General features: G+C 38.4%; 2 protein-coding genes across 2 annotated transcripts; both read left to right on the forward strand.

The window, feature by feature from the left end:
* The first annotated feature begins 5,254 nt into the window (after window positions 1–5,254).
* Window positions 5,255–11,761, forward strand: LOC117985711 (retinol-binding protein pinta-like). The gene is made up of 7 exons (XM_034972479.2): window positions 5,255–5,459; window positions 5,799–5,955; window positions 6,406–6,565; window positions 8,057–8,228; window positions 8,935–9,135; window positions 10,146–10,251; window positions 11,372–11,761. The coding sequence occupies exons 2-7, from the start codon at window positions 5,811–5,813 to the stop codon at window positions 11,521–11,523; spliced, it is 936 nt and encodes a 311-aa protein (XP_034828370.1). The 5' UTR covers window positions 5,255–5,459; window positions 5,799–5,810; the 3' UTR covers window positions 11,524–11,761.
* Window positions 11,762–13,821: 2,060 nt separating this feature from the next.
* On the forward strand, window positions 13,822–19,499 carry LOC117985702 (alpha-tocopherol transfer protein-like). Its single transcript, XM_034972466.2, has 6 exons — window positions 13,822–14,040; window positions 14,799–14,958; window positions 15,057–15,228; window positions 15,917–16,117; window positions 16,859–16,964; window positions 18,110–19,499. Exons 1-6 carry the CDS (start codon window positions 13,890–13,892, stop codon window positions 18,259–18,261), a joined length of 942 nt encoding a protein of 313 aa, XP_034828357.1. The 5' UTR covers window positions 13,822–13,889; the 3' UTR covers window positions 18,262–19,499.
* The last annotated feature ends 1,072 nt before the right edge of the window (window positions 19,500–20,571 follow it).

Here is a 20,571-nt window from a genome sequence, read left to right on the forward strand (position 1 = left end):
TGTCCCCAGCCTCCTCTGAAACAGAGGAATTCACGACGGTGCAGACGAAGGCCCAGAAGCGAAAGCTGAAGGCCTCTAAGTCCCACGCTAACCCACCTAAAAAGGTGGGCGTTGCAGCCCCTTCAGGGCCCGGTTTCCAACCCACAACCTCCCAGGCGACCCCCGAGGAGGAGCCGGAAGACTCCCCCATGGAGGAACCGCCAAGGGAAAAAGTCCCTCCTCTCTTCATCAGAGAGAAACTCAGCTGGCAGCGTATCCTGCCATTATTAGACCAGCAGGGTATCTCCTTCACGAGTGCCCGCTCGACCGCTGTAGGCATTAAAGTTCAATGCCCAACTTCAGGCGACCATCGCCTTCTTACTAAGACTCTCCGCCAAGAGAATGTAGGGTTCCATACCTACGCTCTTCCCGACGAACGCGTTCTACGCGTAGTTATCCGCGGCCTTCCAAAAGAGCTCGATACGGAGCTCATTAAGACAGACCTCCTTTCCCAGGAGCTGCCAGTCCTGGAGGTTCATAGGATGTACCATCCTAGAACCAAAGTCCCTTACGAGATGGTGCTCGTAACTCTTGAACTTACCCCCGCGGGTAAGAAAATCAATAACATCTCATCGGTGTGTCGCCTCACGGGTCTTAAAATAGAACCCCCCCGTAACCGCGGCAGGATGGGCCAGTGCCATCGCTGCCAGATGTACGGCCATTCCGCAAGGAATTGTTTCGCCCACCCCAGGTGCGTAAAGTGCCTAGGGGACCACGGCACCTCCGACTGCCCCAGGAAGCAACCAACCGAGGAACCCCCGAGTTGTGTTCTTTGCAGGTCTCAAGGGCACACCGCGAATTATCGCGGATGCCCTAAAGCCCCCAAGGAGCAAAAGCGAAGGGTCAAACCGGCTGGCCGCAAACCTGCTGCAGCTCCCCAACCCGCCCAGAAGTTCGTCCCTGCGCCGGCTCCAGCCACCAACGCATGGGAAAAACCCCTTCCCAGGGCTAACCCCCCTGTGCCCAAGCCCACCCAGGCACCCCCGGCCAAGCCAGCCCCACCGGCCCCGGCCAAGCCCGCCCAACCAGCCCCGACTAAGGCTTCCGCGCCTACGTCTAAGCTCCAGCCCCAGCCAGAGCAACCTCTCCATACATCCGCAGCGGCAAACGCTGCGGATAATCTCAAATTAATAGAAACCGTCCTCGCCTCTATTGACATAGTGGAGATGGAAATTTTCGCCCGGACCTTCAGGGAAGATCCCAAAGCAGCCATTACCCAACACTTGGGTCTACTCATCTCCATAAACAACCTTAAAAACATATAATGGATAGTACAACCAAAGGTAGATTAAAACCCCACTCCTTAGTAGTCGCGTTCTACAACGCGAACGGCCTTATCGACCAAATGGACGAAGTCCGCGAATTTGTATGTGCACATCAAACCGACATTCTCCTAGTGCAAGAGACCTTCTTGAAACCTAGTAGAAGTAATCCTAGAATTGCCAATTTTAATATAGTCAGAAACGACAGGGCCACTGCTAAGGGTGGCACTGCCATATACTACAGAAGGGCTCTTCACTGCACTCCTCTCGATCCTCCACAACTAACCAATATGGAAGCTTCTATATGTCAGGTGAGTATGACTGGCCATCCGTCGGTCATACTAGCATCCGTCTATCTCTCTCCCTCGAAAGATCTGTTAGAAAGCGACATCCGCGCGCTCCTCTCATTAGGAGACTCCGTCATCGTGGCCGGAGACCTTAACGCCAAACATCAAAGTTGGAATTGCCGCTCCCCGAACTCACGAGGACGCCAACTCGAAAGACTGACGCACCGCCCCGATCTTAACTTCATAGTTATAGCCCCTGACACACCGACTCGTTATCCAATGACCGACAATTCAACAGACAGACCGGACATACTCGATATAGGTCTTCTAAAGAACATCGCCCTTCAGGTGAGTCCTTTGGAGGTGCTGTCCGAGCTAGGTTCAGACCACCGTCCCGTCCTAATGCGGCTAGGACCCCCGCCCACCGCGCCCCCCCCGACCAAAACAGTCATTGACTTCAAGAAGCTCTCAGAGCATCTTAAGTCTATAGACTCAGTGCACATCTCTCAAATTCCTGACATTATAGGTAGTCTAGATGAAGCGCATGCAGCCTCACTGCACCTTACTAATCATATCCGCGATGCTCTAAGCACCTGCTCCCGACAGATGCCGAACGGTCTCACCCGTCGACAGTTGCCGGACGACGCCAGAGAGCTCATCACCATCAAAAACGCTAAACGTAGAGCCCATGACGCATGTCCTAACGCCGACAACCGGAGAGAACTCTGGAGAGCCCAGAGGGAGGTAATGGCTCGCCTTGCCGAACTCCGCGACGAACAATGGGACAGGAAGCTGAGTGAGCTCAAGCCATCGCATGTAGCCTACTACAGCCTGGCGAGAGCTCTCAAAGCCGACCCTGTCTCGGCCACTCCTCCGCTTTTACGTCCCAATCAACCGCCCGCCTTTGAAGATGTCGATAAGGCCGAATGCTTGGCCGATAGCTTAGAAGCCCAATGCTCCCCGAGCACCATCTCTGTAGACAAGTCCCACATAGAACTAGTTGAAAACAAACTAGGATCTATCTTCTCTTCCGCCCCAGATGGCGATCCAATCCTCCCGACGAATAGCGGCGAAGTTCGTCAAATTATCAAAGAATTTCACGCCAAAAAAGCCCCAGGCCCCGACTCTATTAACAACAAAACTCTAAAGTTACTCCCCGATGTATTAATCAACCTCCTGGTAGTCATTTTCAACACCCTCATGGCGGGATGCTCCTTCCCCGACAGGTGGAAAGAAGCTACCGTTATAGGCATCCCCAAGCCAGGGAAACCTAGGAACCTCCCTACTAGCTACCGCCCCATTAGTTTACTCAACACCCTTGGCAAGATGTATGAGAAAGTCATCCTCAACCGACTTAGGTCCGTCGTAGAGGAGAAAAACCTCCTCAACGACGAGCAATTTGGCTTCCGAACCAGACACTCATGTGTTCATCAAGTGCACCGCCTCACGGAGCATATCCTTCTCGGTTTCAACCGATTCAAAACGAGAGGCATCCCAACGGGAGCCCTTTTCTTCGATGTGGCCAAAGCCTTCGACAAGGTGTGGCACGCCGGCTTGATCTACAAGCTTTACCATTTAGGCGTGCCCGAAAGACTCGTACGTTTACTACGAGAATTTCTCACCAATCGAACTTTTCGCTACCGTCTGGATGGGACCCTAACCTCTCCGAGCAGGAGTCCCTCAGGGCTCCCTGCTCTCGCCACTTTTGTACGCGCTGTACACCAGCGACATTCCCAGATCCCCTCATGTTCATATAGCCCAGTTCGCGGATGACACCGCTCTATACAGCTCCGACTTAAACTACCGGAACGTTAAAGCTCGACTCCAAAAGGCTGTCAGTAGCATAGGCCACTGGTTCCGCCTTTGGAGGATAGAGGTTAACCCGGAAAAAAGTGCAGCAGTGCTCTTTCAAAAGTCCAAAAGGAAATCACAATACAAACTTCGACAGACTGAAATAACTCTTTACGACCGCCCCATTCCCTGGCAAACTAATACCAAGTACTTGGGTGTAACCTTTGATGACAAGATGAGCTTCGCCGCGCACATTCGTAGAGTCCGCAAGAACGCAGCGTATGTGCTTTCCCGTCTCTACCCCATGATTTGCGCAAAAAGCAAAATGTCACTACGACATAAAGTCACGCTATACAAAACGTGCATCCGCCCAATAATGTCTTATGCCTGTGTTGCATTTGCACACCTGCCGCCCTCTTCTCTCAAACCTCTCCAAGTCCTACAGAATAAGTTTATGCGTATGGCCACTGGCTCCCCGTGGTACATGCGCAACGTGGACCTTCACAGAGACCTCCAACTCCCGACAATAGCTCATTACTTTAAACAGCTCCCCAAAAACTATTTTGAGAAAGCCATTAGACACCCCAACCCCCTAATAGTTGAGGCAGCGACATACATCCCTGACCGAAACGACCCCCCCGATAAAAGACGCCCTAAGCACGTCCTTAACGATCCCGACGATCAAATCATGACCGACAATGCTCCCTATCTCGTAGGGCTACACAATACAACCTCATCACAGCGTCTTCGCCGGCGAAGACGAGGTCCCCGATTTGTAACGTCACCCGGACGTGGACTCACGCCACGGCCTCGGGGGCGTACGGACTAACCAGTAGTCCAACAACTCCACCCATCCCAACGTCTTCCTAAGCCGTGGTCCGAGCCTCACAGGAGGTGCCCTTAGGAGGACGTTGCCCCCCGACCTCTCGAATTATTTCTTCGAGCCCTAGGGCTCACCCCCAGGCGGAGCTTCGCGCTCGCCAACCCCCCGGTGACGCTGTAGCGGCCAGTAGGGCCTACGCAGCATAGTCAATCCGAAACAACAAAAAAAATTCATGCCACAGTGGCAATAGGTAATCGTAGAGTTTTTGAATAAAAGTTGGGCGGCGACCATGTTTGTCCTGCTCTGTCCCTTGCCAGAAAAATAACTCTTCATGTTTCCCGGCCTAGATATGCTTAGAATTACTCAAGGAACATTTGTGGTGAGGGCCAAAGCTTAATCAAAAATTTTATAGGTTTTTTTTATTATTCACCGGGCTAAATCATGAAAAGAGATGTTTCGAGAATGTATAGGCCTGGGCCACATCTCGTAAAGTATACTGTAATATACTGTACTGTAGTACATGTAATATATAGTATACCTACCTTAAAATAGCGTATCAAAATAAAAGTCAGCAAATATTATATACCTACCTAGCCCAAGAAAATGGAAATATCTGACAACCATAAAATTGCTAAGTATATTAAATTAAAATTATATTTGAGATTTGGAGATACACAAAATAATTACACGAATCTTTCCGTGTGCGTTTTTTATAAGCAATCTGTACCCATGACGTCTTTTCGTTACCCATGGGTTTGCGCATCGTTAATTCCATTGAGTTGAATTTTTTTACCAGAAGGTACTGTAAAAAAGTATTCGAGCGGGAAGGTTTCTGATTTAGTACCATCAATGTTCTATGTGACACACATTGAACATTGGTACTAAATCAGATGGTGTTGTAGTAATGCGCGAGTTGCATTGTCATGCATAGTGCATACCGAGCATTAGCTAGTATAAATATTTGAAACATCCTATTTTAATATCATTCTATATAACATACCTTCCCATACTCCATGCCCATATTCTTACAATATAATATGTAGTTTACAAATGTTCACTATTAAAATCCTTTGCTAGGTTTTTCCCACTGTCTTCATTCTAATATATAAGTTGTTTATATTGTAACTTCTACATTTGTGTCCATAACTTGGATAAGTGATGTTTTATCTCAAAAAACGTAGTTGTGGTTATAAAATTACTAATAATTATTTATCCTATCTACTTAGTTGCAGAAAGTGAGAAGACAGTGAGTTACAGGTAAGCTTAAACCAATCAACTTATAAAACAAAAATTAAAAAACACGAGCACTAGATCACTTTGATAAATAGGATATTAAAATGTGTGACGGGTCAACATCTACTCTGCTTCTGCTGATAAAACAAAAAAAAGATACCGTAGGTACGTGTTCAACCTTGTGCAGCCTCTCATGCGGACACCAGAACATTATGTCTATACCAGTTTTTAATTGCAGTTATAAGTACATTTATAAAGGTCACCTACCTCTATTTTGGTTTTACAATCATAGATCATATTTTTGTAAGTAGTGTGGTTTTTAAAGAAACTAAAGAAACACTTATGATATTTTTAATGTCACAGAGCTCATTCATCATGACATCAATACGGAATCTGTGTCCAAGTTTGGAAATGAAAGCACAGAAAGAACTCAATGAAGTGCCCAGTACAGTCTCTTCAGATATCCAAGCTCTTAGAGATTGGCTGAAGAAGCAGCCGCACTTAAAATCTGTCAATCCCTGTAAGTACCTAATCTATAAAACAATAGGTACTAGAACTTGTTGTTGAATATAATAATATTTTTATGAAATTCTATAGGTAGCTCGTAAAGCAAATAAATATGTGTTTTAATGATTTAAAATTAAGTCCAACAATTTTTTTTTACTTACTCGTCCGCGTGGACTAAACTAATTTTAATCCTCTATTTTACCCCCTTGGGTTGAATTTTCAAAAATATTTTTTTAGCGGATGTCTACGTCATAATAGCTGTCTGTATGCCAAATTTCAGCCCGATCCGTCAAGTAGTTTGAGCTGTGCGTTAATATATCAGTCAGTCAGTCAGTCAGCTTTTCCTTTAACATTAATATAGATAAGAAAAAATGGATTATGTGGTCTCAAATCAATGGATGGATGGATTAATCAAAATTCAAAACCATAGTAATTTATTAATTTTATAAGACACTTTTTTTAGCAAATCAATGGCTTATCGGATTTTTAAGAGGTAACAAATTCAGCCTGGAGAGGAGCAAGGAGAAGCTAGAAATGTATTATACTCTGCGAACGGTGTTGCCTGAGATTTATCAAAATAGAGATCCGTTTGATCCTAAAATACAAGAGATTTTACAAATGGGGTAAGCGTTCCTTTAAAAGCGTTAAGTACGTATGTAGGTACTTACCTATTTGATAAAATTTTAAGGGCCCGCTATCGTTTGAACTATGAAATTCTAAGATTTCAAGCTTCAAATTTATTCACCATCATAGGACAGGACAAACTTTCATATAATTGAATACATGTTTCAAATAAATCAATCTTTCGTATTGACCTTTAATGTATCATATTTACAAAATCTATTTTATTTATTTTGTAGTGTCCAATCTCCCGCACCTAGTTTTAATTAAATAAACTTTGATAAACTCTAAATAAACTCAACTTTGAAGCCCTCTGTCCTTGAAAATCATCTAATTTACTGGAAAAAAATACTTGAATATCAGAAATATAGTCTTTTTGGCTTATAATGTACTAGAGTATGGATTTTTAATCACATTATTGGGTAAAAAAAAAGAACTGTTTCCAATTTTCACGAATTATATGCCTAGTTTAAGACAACTTTTTGTATTGAATAAAACCTATATTCAACCATATTTATATCAAAATAAACTATGTTCTTTAACAAATCTATTTGTATAGTTTTGGTAACAATCCATTTATTTAATCAAGCATAAAAAAATTATAAACATCACTCTAAATTACAATAAATAGCCACGCAATGGCTTCGTTCCTATGGCCGGCATAAATTTGTAAACCTCCTCTTAAATTTGTAAAAGTCCTCAAACATTATTTTCATTCCCATAGTCATAGTGTACTGAGTGATATTGTGAGTAGAGGGATCAGGGATGTGGCCTATTTGTGACAATGCTCGATCGCGATTGTTAAAAGCAACGTTGACATAAGTACTGAATGGTATGCGGACAGGGAACCTATTATTGTACCAAGAGAACTCTTACGATTACGTGATTAATGGGAAAGGTCACAATCTTCAGCTATGAGGAATACGACTTTTTAATGGGTCTCTACTCGCGACGCGGCAACAAGGAGACTGCGAGCCGTGGGGGTTACAACCAGCAAAGCACGCTGTGAGGGGACCGTCAGACATTTATATTTTTACTAGATGACACCCTCGACTTCGCCCGCGTGGATTTAGGTTTTTAAAAATCTCGTGGGAACTTTTTGCTCTTCCGGGATAAAAAGTTATCTATGTCCTTCCCCGGGATGCAAGCTATCGCTCTCCCAAATTTCGTCAAAATCGGTTGAACGAATGGGTCGTGAAAGGCTAGCAGACAGACAGAAAAACTTTCGCATTTATAATATTATTAGTAAAATTAGTAAATTAGTAATTAGTAATATTAGTAATATTAGTAATTAGTATATTAGTATGGATAATGGATATCACTTACGATATCCATTATTTAAAAAAAAAATTATTCAATTAAACTTTTACAACTACTTTTGAATCCTGAAATGCATCTAGGTACCACTGAACGCTAAAATACAACTAAGTATAAAGATCATTAGTGCGATAGTAGGTAAGTAAGGATCTCTACCTATTTGTTTTTTTTTCTAGACATTATCTACCATCAAAAACTACTGAAACGGATGATGCTTGTCGGATTTGTGTTGCCCGTTTCAAGAATACCTCTACAAAACATCTTAATATACTAGACGTGATAAAAGTATGCTTTATGATTAATGAAATAATGATATTAGAAGACGACAACTACACGATAGCTGGACTGGTAAGTTATCTTTGCTTTCTTTGAGGGAGAGAGAGAGAGAGGTGTCTATCATAATCAATTAAAAGTACCTATTATCCATACTAACATTATAAATTCGAAAGTGTGTCTGTCTGTCTGTCTGCTAGCTTTTCATGGCTCAACCGTTCAACCGATTTTGACGAAATTTGGTACAGAGATAGATTGTGAGTAAGGCGTATTATCAACTGAAATAGCTATCTGTATGCCAAATTTCAGCCCGATCCTTCCAGTGGTTTGAGTTGTGCGTTGATAGATCAGTCAGTCAGTCAGTCACTTAGTAGCCAGTTTTTAATTTTATGTATGTGTACAGATATAAAAAAAGATATATATATATATATTTATATAACATTTACCTCGGTCGAACAACGACCCGCACGGTGCTGTCGCGTTTATACCAACCAATTTTTCATTTTATCTAAGTAGATATCTACCAAATACTTTAATTTATTTATTTAATTTATTTGATATATTTTTTACTAGATGATGCCCGCGACTTTGTCCGCGTGGATTTAGGTTTTTAAAGTCCTGTGGGAACTCTTCAATTTTCCGGGATAAAAAGTAGCCTATGTCCTTCCCCGGGATGCAAGTTATCGCTCTACCAAATTTCGTCAAAATCGACCGTGAAAGGCTAGCAGACAGACAGACACACTTTCGCATTTATAATATTATAGTATGGATTTTGTCGTAGAATACATTGGTGGATCTTGAAGGCACTGGTATTAATCTTCTATTGCAATGGACGCCAGCAATAGCGAAAAAGGTGGTAACAGTCGTGGAAACAGCTTATCCATTGCGATTCAAAGGCTGTCACATCTTACATACACCGCCTGGATTTGAAGTAGCATACTCTATACTGAAGACTTTTCTGAGTGAAAAATTAAAGCAAAGGGTAAGAAGAAATAACACATTTGACTAAAATTCTTAAGCTAGCCTAATTTTAATATGCCGGCGTGGAAAGACCAAAAATAATGGCTTCATTGTGGCTAATTCCGTTGTACACAATCTTTAAACTAAAATAGCACGTCTAAACCTATTGCTATCCCTTTCATAATGCCGGTGCCAATTAGCTTCAGCTGCGCGAATCGTCTAGACTTCGAATTTTTATGAGACTCCACAATGGCACCTCATTGGCACCGACCCCAAAAAATATTATTATGGAACTATATTAACTCTTGTATACATAATATATTCGGTAATAAATTAAATTATTTTTCAATTTTTAGTGTTTGTGTAACGAAGTCGGTTTTTATTTTTTTTGTAAAATTTTTTTATTTCACAATTTTTAGTGGCCCCATGGAATTATGCTATGACTGGTTAAAAGTCTACTGTTTACTAAGCTATTACACTGATCGCGAGCAATTTACTCTTATCCGTTGAGGAGTTCCAGTATCTATCTTCGAAGATGTTCATCAGATCTTCACCAAATTTAAATGGGACCAACTTTGAAGTATACCCTTTCAAACAAAAAAAAAATTTCAAAATCGGTCTAGGCGTTTTCGAGTTATCGGGGAACATACATAAAAAAAAATATATATTCCGACGAATTGAGAACCTCCTCCTTTTTTTGAAGTCGGTTAAAAATAGCACGTCTAAACCTATTGCTATCCCTTTCATAATGTTGCTTGCGGAAAAGGATAGCACTAGATTTAGACCTGTTCATTTCGTTTAGTTAAGAGATTGTGTACAAGAGAATCGGCCCCATTATCGCACCAAACAGACAATCTGATACTTTGTACAAAAATATGCCAGCCCCATTTTTTCAGGCATTCAAAATAACATGGCTTATGCTATGAAGCTGTGCAGTATATTGTTATCTTTAGAAAACAAAAGATTTTAATATTATTATTTATTACTAACTGTCCCTTTTACAAGCGGGATTTTTAAACTCTTTTTTTTCAGTTATTCGTGTACACCCAAATGAATGAATCCATGTACAACGTATTTTCGAGAAAAGTTTTACCTCAAGAATATGGCGGGGAGAATGACACCATACAGGAATTAATAGGTAGGTAAGATTGGTGCTTTATGAGCACCGTGGTGATTTGTGTACAACCAAATCTTATTTAAAAAAAAAAGGCCAAGTGCAAGTCATGCCCGCGCAACGAGGGTTCCGTACTACAGTCGTATTTTTTCGACATTTTGCACGGTAATTCAAAAACATAATTTTTATGATGCATAAAAATAAATAAAAATCTGTTTTAGAATGCACAGGTAAAAGACCTTTAATATGATACCCCACTTGATATACTTAGTTATCTTACTTCGAAAATTGAAAATACTTACTAATTATTAGATCATGACCACAATTTAATTTTTTTTGTCTGATGTAACCACAAATTCACGGTTTTCAGATTTTTCCCCGAATGTCTGCTATCAAACCTACCTACCTGCCAAATATCATGATTCTAGGTCAACGGGAAATACCTTGTAGGTTTCTTGACAGACCGACCGACAGACAAACAAACAGACAGACAGACAACAAAGTGATCCGTGAAAGGAAATATAAGGGTTCGATATTTCCTTTTGAGGTACGAAACCCTAAAAATGAACTGTTCGCGCTTATCTAGTGGTTTTTAGGGTTTCGTACTTCAAAAGGAAAAAATAATCCTTATAGGATCACAATATCGTTCTCTGTCTGTCAGACATATCTGTCCGTCTGTTCGTCGTGTCTGTACAGAAAACCTATTGGGTAGGTACTTCCCATTGACATAGAATTATGAAATTTGGTAGGTAGATAGGTCTTATAGCACAAGTAAAGTAATAAATCCGAAAACCGTGAACTTGTGACTATTTTAGCGTTTAAAACTTACATCACAGAAAAATAAATTAAAATGTGTTCATGAAAAAAATAACTAGTATTTTCAACTTTTAAAGTAAGATTACTATAACCAAGTGGGGTTATTATATGAAAGCGCTTTACCTGTAAATTCTAAAACAGATTTTTGTTTACTTTTATGCATAATAGTTTTTGATTTATCGAGTAAAATGTCCAACAAAATATGACTGTAGTACAGAACCCTCGGTGCGCGAGTCTGCCTCGCACTTGGGCGTGTTTTTTAAATAGTACCTACCTACCTTGTTAAGTTTTAGTTGGTAGGTACTTGAAATTGATCTTCTTATTTCAGATCACTGGAAAGCGAAGGTGGAAAGTTATCGAGAGTGGTTCCTTATTGAAGACGAGCAGCGTTCTGACGAGACATTGAGACTAGGCGAACCAAAAACGTCATCAAGTTTGTTTGGCGTGGAAGGTTCCTTTAGAAAACTGGAAGTTGATTGAAATATTTGAGTAGGAATACCTATTAAGTAATTTGTATTTATTGATGTGTAGGGTACCGTTAAAGGAAATGCCGTACTTTTAAATAATTAGTTCCTAAAAAGTATGCTGTTACTTTATTTACTCATTACAGCAAATACCAAAAGCTTTTAAGTATTTTATTAAATAATAAAATTATATACGATGTATGGGTGTAACATTAAAATATATAACATTAAAATATATAAACATTCGTTTCTATTAAATATCCCAAATTAACTAAGATCTGGCTGAGGATCTTTTAAATCATAGCTTTAGTGACACGCCTAAGAAAAATCTATTGCTGTAAGGATAATTGAAATCGATTCACACGTTTTGAAAAATCATACGTAGGTAATATGGGTAGGTACATAATATTACAAAATATAGACTAAGACAACAGCATCGGTGAAATCAGAGTAGGTACTGCAAACACGAAAGAAGATTAATGATAGACAACAAGAATGAAAATAAGAGCATCCAATCTTCATTCATTTTTGTATTTGAAATTATTAAAGAAGCTTCTCTTTAACATACCTACTTAATCTCTTTAAAAATAGGTCCCTGACCTGCAACAAAATGATGTTATTTATGTAATTACCTATCAATTATAATTTCAAAAAAGTTAAGGAACTGGCGAACAAAACGGTGTATTTACACTTAGTCAAATTCTTTTTTTCCAAACGTTTTTGGCCCACCGAATAAAAATCTGAACTCATTTCCAAGCAAAACGGCCTAAAGTTGTACGATTTTTTTAAAAAAGAATATTAGCCATGTTAAACGACTAATATTCCCCTTTTCTCTCCAACTAAGCGTCAAGCTTGTGCTAGGAGTAGGTACGACAATAGTGCAACGGGCGGGGTTTGAACCGTCGACCTTTTTCGGTTATCAGTCCAGTCCTTTACCTGTTGAGCTATTGAGGCTGTTAATTGAGTCCAAAGTTCATGATTTTGATCACTGAATACAAACTTGAACTTTTTCCAAAGCAAAACAGCTAAAAAATGTGTTAAAATTGAGTCCAAAGTTCGTGATTGTGATCAAAACGGTATAAGGACGGTACAGTTTCAGAAGCTTTCATTTACTTTTTTGCTCCTTCTATGACATTTATTTCGTGCAATTGTGCCGTTTTGTTTGCTAGTTCCTCATTATTATAAATTGGTACGTAATTATGAGAAGTAAATTAAAGCAGTAAGCAGTATAATGATATCGGCGGAACCTTGGCCCAATGTCACTGGGTGACCGTTTTTATTTGCACGATAATATTAATATTAATATGATATTAGGTCCTTTTATATTCAATGCCTTGATATTTTTCCGTTAAAAGTCCTCATTCTGTATTTCTGTGTAAGTGAAGTAGGTAGTTACGTGAAGAATGTGTTTATATGTGATGTGTTTTATGAATTAACATAATAATAATATTAAATTCTATTTGAATATTTTTTTACATAAATTGTATGCTTTTGAAGAATATTTTTTTTTTGTTTTGTTTAAATTAAGTAAGTATTTAATTTGAGAAACAGGAAAAATAATGATTTGTAAAGTCAAGATCAAATTATTAAAAACCGGCCAAGTGCGTGGCGGGCCACGCGCAGTGTAGGGTTCCGTAGTCACAATCCTTGAAAAACAGATATACCTACCTCCTTAACCTGTGAACCCTACTTAGCCATGATAGTTTTCCTTTAAAATCCATACTAATATTATAAATGCGAAAGTGTGTCTGTCTGTCTGTCTGTCTGCTAGCTTTTCACGGCCCAACCGTTCAACCGATTTTGATGAAATTTGGTTCAGCATTAGCTTATATCCCGGGGAAGGACAGGCTACTTTTTATCCCGAAAAATTAAAGAGTTCCCACGGGATTTAAAAAACCTAAATCCACGCGGACGAAGTCGCGGGCATAAGCTAGTTGATTATATACTACTGCTGTGAATTTTTTCACATTCCTATATATGTACTACCATTTGGTTGATAGAGGGGGGGGGGGGGGACACTTGACTAATAAAAATTAACACTTTAAAACATCATATTTTACAAACGGATCTAGTAATCAAAAAATGATGTTCCCAGACCCACAGTATTTTTAAAAGAACTATTCAACGATACCCCACACTATGGGGTAGACGAGAAAAAAAAAGTTCATCCCCACTTTACATGTAGGGGAGCTACCCTAAAAAAAAAAAAAAAAAATTTTACGGACATGGCGAAACTATAAGGCTTTCTTGTTTACTACGGAACCCTAAAAAGTGCCTATGTCTAATAATAATCTTAATTTTGTTTTGTTTTAAACATAAGCAGGTAGGTAATCATATTATATATATATTTTTATAATTCTCGAATTCAAATTGAGAATTAAAATGCCTCAAATGGAGATAAGACCATTGCTTCCAATATTAAAAGAAAAGGCCCGAAAGGAAATTAATGAAGAACCAAACAGGATTGGTCTCGATATTTGTGCTATAAGAGAATGGCTTGGAAAACAACCACATTTGAAGTCTGTAAATCCAAGTAAGTAAAAGAATGGTTTAGTCAAAAAACCATAGCGTCGATATAAGCTGTTTATAAGTACCTACTTACTAAATGATTTTCTCTTTACAGTTATTTCTTTCAACACCTTATTAATACATACCTACTAGGTAGATTCTAACAAATTAATAATAATCACATGTTACTGGTGAAAAATTGCAGGATCAAATTCTGACCTTAATATTGTAGTTTTTTTTTAAATCTTAAAATGCAGTTTTTTTCTTTTTTAAATCGTTGGCACCCGTTCCTTTCCATATTATACAAAATCGCTCTTTCTCCACAAAATAGTTCGGACTTTTTTTCACGGGCTACTAGAGAGTGATCAATTATATTTATGTAAGTTATATATAATTAATATACCTAATATAAATAGGCAGATAGGTAATAATAAAAGAAAAAAAAAGAAATTGGTTATTGTTGTTAAAGGACAGCACCATCTGTTGACATGTTTCTGAACCTCGGGTTAGATAAGTATGTAAGACCGCTGTTATGGTTCAAATCGTCACAAATGAATAAGAGGAACACGTTTCAGCATGTATTAAGAGATGACGCTTTGAGACACTAAATTGTTTTTCAGTTTTTTGGTTATTAAGATAAAAACAATCGAAACATGAACATTACAAAAGTGCTCAAGCATGCGGAGTTTGCTAGGGCTGCACTGACCCTTAATAATTTTTACATTATTTAACAGCTTGTAGATAAAGTATGAATTAGTAACATTTGTCTTTTTTCAATTACAGGCGATCAATGGATCGTTTCTTTTCTACGTGGAAATAAATACAGCCTAGAAAAAACAAAATCTAAACTAGAAATGTATTACACACTGAGGTCCTTGCTTCCAGAGATATTCTGTAACCGGAATCCTTTCGATCCAATTGCACAAGATATTTTAAAACTGGGGTTAGTATGTAGAAGAATAATTAAAAATTAACTTTGTTGGCTTGGCTTATAGCCGTATTTTGAATGAAATATTTTATAAGCTAACTTATTTTTTCCAGAATTTTCCTACCATTAACTACTTTAGAAAGAGAAGACTCGCGCAGAATTACCCTTAATCGATTAAATATCGTCGAAAGTTCTAATAATCGTCTAATTGATGTATTTAAGGTTACTTTTATGATCATCGAGATATTAATACTTGAAGATGATAACTTTGTTATCGCTGGAAAGGTAAAAATGTATTTATTATATCATAAACTGGTCAAGTGCGAGTCGGACTCACACCATCGTACAGGATACCTACCTCAAACCAGTATAGGTCGCCAGCTATGCAGCTATACAGCTATGTGGTACAGTTCCGATTTCACAAACGTCGAGTGACGTTCGAGGAATAAATTGGGCGTAATGACAGTTTTTGTATGTGATGTTTTCTTTTACTTGTCTTATAGCAAGACCTAAGTACCTACTTGCCAAGGTTCATGATTCTAGGTCAACGGGAAGTACCCTATAAGGTTTCTTGACAGACCCGACAGACATACAGACAGACAACGAAGTGATCCTATAAGGGTTCCTTTTTTCCTTTTGAGGTACGGAACCCTAGTACGGAACCATAAAAATAATTTATATTACTAATTTCATCACCGCGTCTATTCCAAACTAGCTTATGCTGGCGACTTCGTCCGCGTGGACTACATAAATTTCAAACCCCTATTTCAACCCCTTAGGGGTTGAATTTTCAAAAACCCTTTCTTAGCGGATGTCTACGTCATAATAGCTATCTGCATGCCAAATTTCAGCCCGATCCGCCCAGTAGTTTTAGCTGTGCGTTGATAGATCAGTCAGTCACCTTTTCCTTTAATATATTTAGATAGATTAGCTTCAAAATGTTATTTAAAATAGCTAAATTTTACATTTACAGGATTTAGTAGTAGATCTAAATGGTGTAGGAATTCGTACATTTAGTCAATTCACCCCAGCAGTAGCGAAGCAGACAGCGGCGATTTCGGAAAAGGCCTTGCCCGTGCGCTTGAACAGCAGTCACTTACTGAACACATCAACTGCATTTGAAAGTGTTTATTCCATGTTCCGGATGATTTTAAGCGAAAAATGGAAGAAAAGGGTAAATATTTTAAAATGACAACTAACAATGATATAGTGTAAGTAACATAAAGTAGTAAATCCATGCTAATATTATAAATGCAAAAGGATGTAGATAAGTATGTCTGCTACATTTTCATAGATAGATAGATAGATAGATAGATAGATAGATAGATAGATACAGATAGATAGATATACAGATAGATAGATAGATAGACAGATTAATAGATAGATAGATAGAAATACTTTATTGCACACAAAACATGAAAGCTTGTGTTCCGGAGACAGACATAAATTATTTTTGTCTTTTTGTTTAGGTTGATTTTTAGAAAACCTAGACCCGTCGCGGGCTTCATCTAGTATTATACTTCTTTATAGTAGACTCGATGATATTATCTACGACTTCGCCCACGCGAATTTAAATTATAAAATTACCATAGAAACTCCTTGATTTTCTGGAATAAAATGGAGCCTAAGTCCGTCCGTCCCCGGGATGCAAGCAATTTTTGATTCAAACAACAACAATTTAGGTATCAAAGGTCAAAATCGGTTAAAAATGAATGAGTCGTGAAAATGTAACAGACACAGACACACTTTTGCCTTTATAACACTACTTGGTATGGATGGAATACGTCAATTCATTCAGTGCGAATCTTATGAAATTTTATCTTTGCCAAAAACGCAATAAAATATTTTTTGGGCTCACAGTTAAATTGACAAACTTACAGTCAATAATTACAAATATATTTTGTTATCGTTACAGTTCAACGTATACAGTCGAAATTTGGAAGCAATGTATGACGTGATACCGCGTACCATATTGCCAAAAGAATATGGTGGTATGAGCGGTACTATTCAAGAATTGACAGGTAACTGTGTAATTAAAGTTCCGCAAATTGCTATTGCGCTGGAACCATGACTCATTAACATCGAAATGACGTCATTTTGACGTCAGCCGAAATAAAAATATACCATCAGCTCGAAACTTCAGTCTTCAGTCTAGTGCTGACGTCACTAAAATGACGGCCACGCGCATTAGCAATTTGCGGGACTTTCAACATTTTAAGTAGTGTGTTGAGAGCTACGGTTAGTGGAAAATTAACGTTTACCGCAGAGCGTGAAATATCAACTTCTGTTATCATGTTCATATATATTTTAATGGGCGGAAGGTGTTTCACTGATTACCTGTTCATGTACCACTTTCTGATAATATTGTTCTCAGACCCTTGTAAGTTATATAATATCATACCTAATAATATATCCTACCATTATTATAAAGATGACTATTTTATTCAATTAGATATTTTGATCTATATTCAATAATACAATAATAATATTAAAATCACATGCAACCCAATCACTTTTAGGGTTCCGTATCTCAAAGGAAATAAAACTCAGCCCAGTGCGAATCGGACTTGTCCACGAAGGGTTCCGTAGCATCGTACAATAAATAAAACTTTTTAATTTCTTAATTTTTGATGGCAGCCATTTATAATTTTTTATTATTTGTTCTTGTAGCGGCAATAGAAATACACTTAGTGAAAATTTCAACTCTCTACCTAATTCACGAGATACGGACGGATGGACGGACAGCGGAGGCTTAGTAATAGGGTCCCGTTGGCACCCTTCGCGTATAGAACCCTAAAAAGGAACCCTTGTAGGATCACTTCATTGTCTGTCTGTAAATTCATTTAAATTAATTTAAACTACTTACCTTAATTCAGATAATCTTATAATTTGTAAATTATTTAAATATGGGTACCATTATATTTGCTTACTAGGTAATTCGTAAAATTGGTAGGCAAATTATTAGTGCAATAGGTACCTACCTACTGTTTACTACTACCATTGTTACTTGGTTTTTACATCTTATGGAGAAAACACAACACAGCCAAATATAATTAGGAGTAGGATTAGTATTATAGGATAAGGATACTAGAGTTGAAGAATTTGTTTCATTTCCGAGGTTTAGAATTCTATGGACCTCACTCACAATGTAAATTTTTATTTTTAGATTATTGGAAGATTAAAGTAGAGAGCTACAGTGATTATTTTCTCCGTGAAGAGGTGGTTCGGTCAGACGAAGCCTTGAGGCCGGGTCAGGCGAAGACAGGATCCGATCTGTTCGGTGTTGAAGGCTCTTTCCGAAAATTGGATGTTGATTAGATAAACTACAATCACAGCACCGAAAAAGCTTCATCGTGCATTTACATATAACTATATGTCATTGCGGTGCGTTGCGACTTGCAATATTATGTGAAACTAGATGATGCCCGCGACTTCGTCCGCGTGGATTGAGCTTTTTAAAAATGTCTATGTCCTTCCCCGGGATGTTAGCTAACTCTACCAAATTTCATCAAAATCGGTTGAGGCCCAAGACACGGGTCTGCCCGCGAAATTCAAATTTAATTTGGTTATTCACAAATTGTAAACTAATGCGACAAAGTAGACTTATGGCATTCAAATTTCGCCCCTGGCAATATCATCTTCACAGTTTTATATAAAAATCAATAAGTTTATAGAAAATATTGAGTTTGACGTGAGCTTCTCACATAATTAGTCATTATTTTGACTAATTTCTTAAACTGGACACTTTCAAGTAAAGATTTTTATATAAGCCTGTGAAGATGATACTACTAGGGGCTCAATTTGAAAGTCATAAGCCTACTTTGTCGTATTAGTTTACAAATTGCGAAAAACCAAATTGAATTTGAATTTCGCGGGCAGACCGTGTCTTCCACCTTAAACTGTTGGGCCGTGAAAGGCTAGCCAGACAGACAGACAGACAAACTTTCGCATTTATAATATCAGTATAGATATTGCTACTGCGCGATTGGGAGAGAAGGTTGGAGATACCTGATGTAACCAAGCAGTTAGCATCCCGGCTCGCCACTCATCTGGCCTTCTTTTGCGAATTTGTAAATTCACCTTAAAACTCAAAATAACGTGATTGTATTTTGTAGTCGTTTATATTCAATTCTAAATGAAATAATCATGTAAGTTAAAAAAAACATTTGGAATAGTTTTACTTCGTCCATAATATTTTTAAGTATTACCTTAGGATTGAGGAGTCAGTAACCTTGGTCTACACTTGATATTCTCAATCATTTTAATTTACAATCGGCGGCGAATTGTAGTCCTCGCGCCTTGGTTGGGCTAAGAAGTACCTCTACAGCATCAGGATTGCAGAGTTGGAATTCAAATTACACTTAATGTCAAGTCAAGATTGCAGTCAAGGGCTAACTTGTATCTGAAAAAAAAAATGTATGTTATAATGTGCGAAGTTTAATACGAATTCAGCAGAAATATTCATGAGGCTTAGTAAAATTTGACACAAATAGGTAGGTACCTAAGAATGTGAGGCTAAATAAAACTGTAATCAAAAGTTGGTTGACCTAGTTGAAATTATAGTTGAGGGCTTCTGTAACTTATTGGTTCAAGCAGAAGGCAAGCACTTCAAGTCCGTATGTCAATAAACTCATCAGAGCCATGTGCACTTACTGGCGACTATGCGACTGTGGCTAATGTACGACATGCTGTTTATTTCTTATTATTTTATCGTCTCTCTATAAGTAGATCTATAAAAGTATCTGATGATATTTTAAAATTAAATTATTTTCAATAGACCGACTTTTTTGACCGAGCGAAGCGAGGTCTCCGAGTCTACTTGAGTGAAATTGCACTTATGTCCGTCTGTCTGTCTGTCAGAGCCTTATAACTTCTGAATTAGTTAAACATGAGCTGGATGACCTTCAGCCGAATATTGAAGAAAAAATATAAAAGCTTTATTTCAGGGCAGGCTCATAAAAAATAGGGGGCTTTAAAGTAGAGATTGAATTTGACGCTGTGGCAAAAACGACTACATATTAGAACATAGACTTATGATACTAACCACATCACTGTATTAGAAACTGAAACTTGTGTATAATTTTCAGTTATATCCTGTACTTGAACAACAAAGTATTTAAAATACATAGCTTGACAATAATGATAATAGATGGCGCTGTTACAAAATTAAACCATCTCCAATATTTTTTAACCGACTTCAAAAAATGGAGGAGGTTCGCAATTCGTCGGAATCTTTTTTTTTGAGTTGAAAACTATCTTATGGGAATTATGGGATACCGCCATCCAGGGGTATCCACTATATTATATTATATTGTATATTATATGGTGTTTACCACTAGTTACTTCGTAGTGGCTTTAGAAGTCTGCACCTAAAAATATATTTTTTGTGTAAGTAGGTAGGTATACTTAGTACACAATCAAACCCATATATCCAGAGTTCAGCTCGAACCTGAATTTCAATGACGAAGTCAATGCTCGGTAGGTACCTACCTACAATATTATTTGAGCATCAACAAAGTGTCTTGGACTGTGGTAATAAAACGGCCAAGTGCGAGTCAGACTCGCGCACCCCGGGTTCCGTACTATAGTCGTATTTTTTCGACATTTCGCACGATAAATCAAAAACTA

The sequence above is a fragment of the Maniola hyperantus genome, chromosome 1 (genome assembly GCF_902806685.2).
Source record: "Maniola hyperantus chromosome 1, iAphHyp1.2, whole genome shotgun sequence".
Lineage (NCBI taxonomy): Eukaryota > Metazoa > Arthropoda > Insecta > Lepidoptera > Nymphalidae > Maniola > Maniola hyperantus.

What these genes read in the sequence shown, in the direction of transcription:
- LOC117985711 (XM_034972479.2), top strand. Translation starts at nt 5,811, where the DNA reads ATGACATCAATACGGAATCTGTGTCCAAGTTTGGAAATGAAAGCACAG. An exon ending in CTTAAAATCTGTCAATCCCT is followed by an intron (nt 5,956 to 6,405) that starts GTAAGTACCTAA and finishes CACTTTTTTTAG; the next exon opens with CAAATCAATGGCTTATCGGA. An exon ending in GTGAAAAATTAAAGCAAAGG is followed by an intron (nt 9,136 to 10,145) that starts GTAAGAAGAAAT and finishes CTTTTTTTTCAG; the next exon opens with TTATTCGTGTACACCCAAAT.
- LOC117985702 (XM_034972466.2), top strand. Translation starts at nt 13,890, where the DNA reads ATGCCTCAAATGGAGATAAGACCATTGCTTCCAATATTAAAAGAAAAG. An exon ending in ACTTTGTTATCGCTGGAAAG is followed by an intron (nt 15,229 to 15,916) that starts GTAAAAATGTAT and finishes TTACATTTACAG; the next exon opens with GATTTAGTAGTAGATCTAAA. An exon ending in GCGAAAAATGGAAGAAAAGG is followed by an intron (nt 16,118 to 16,858) that starts GTAAATATTTTA and finishes TTATCGTTACAG; the next exon opens with TTCAACGTATACAGTCGAAA.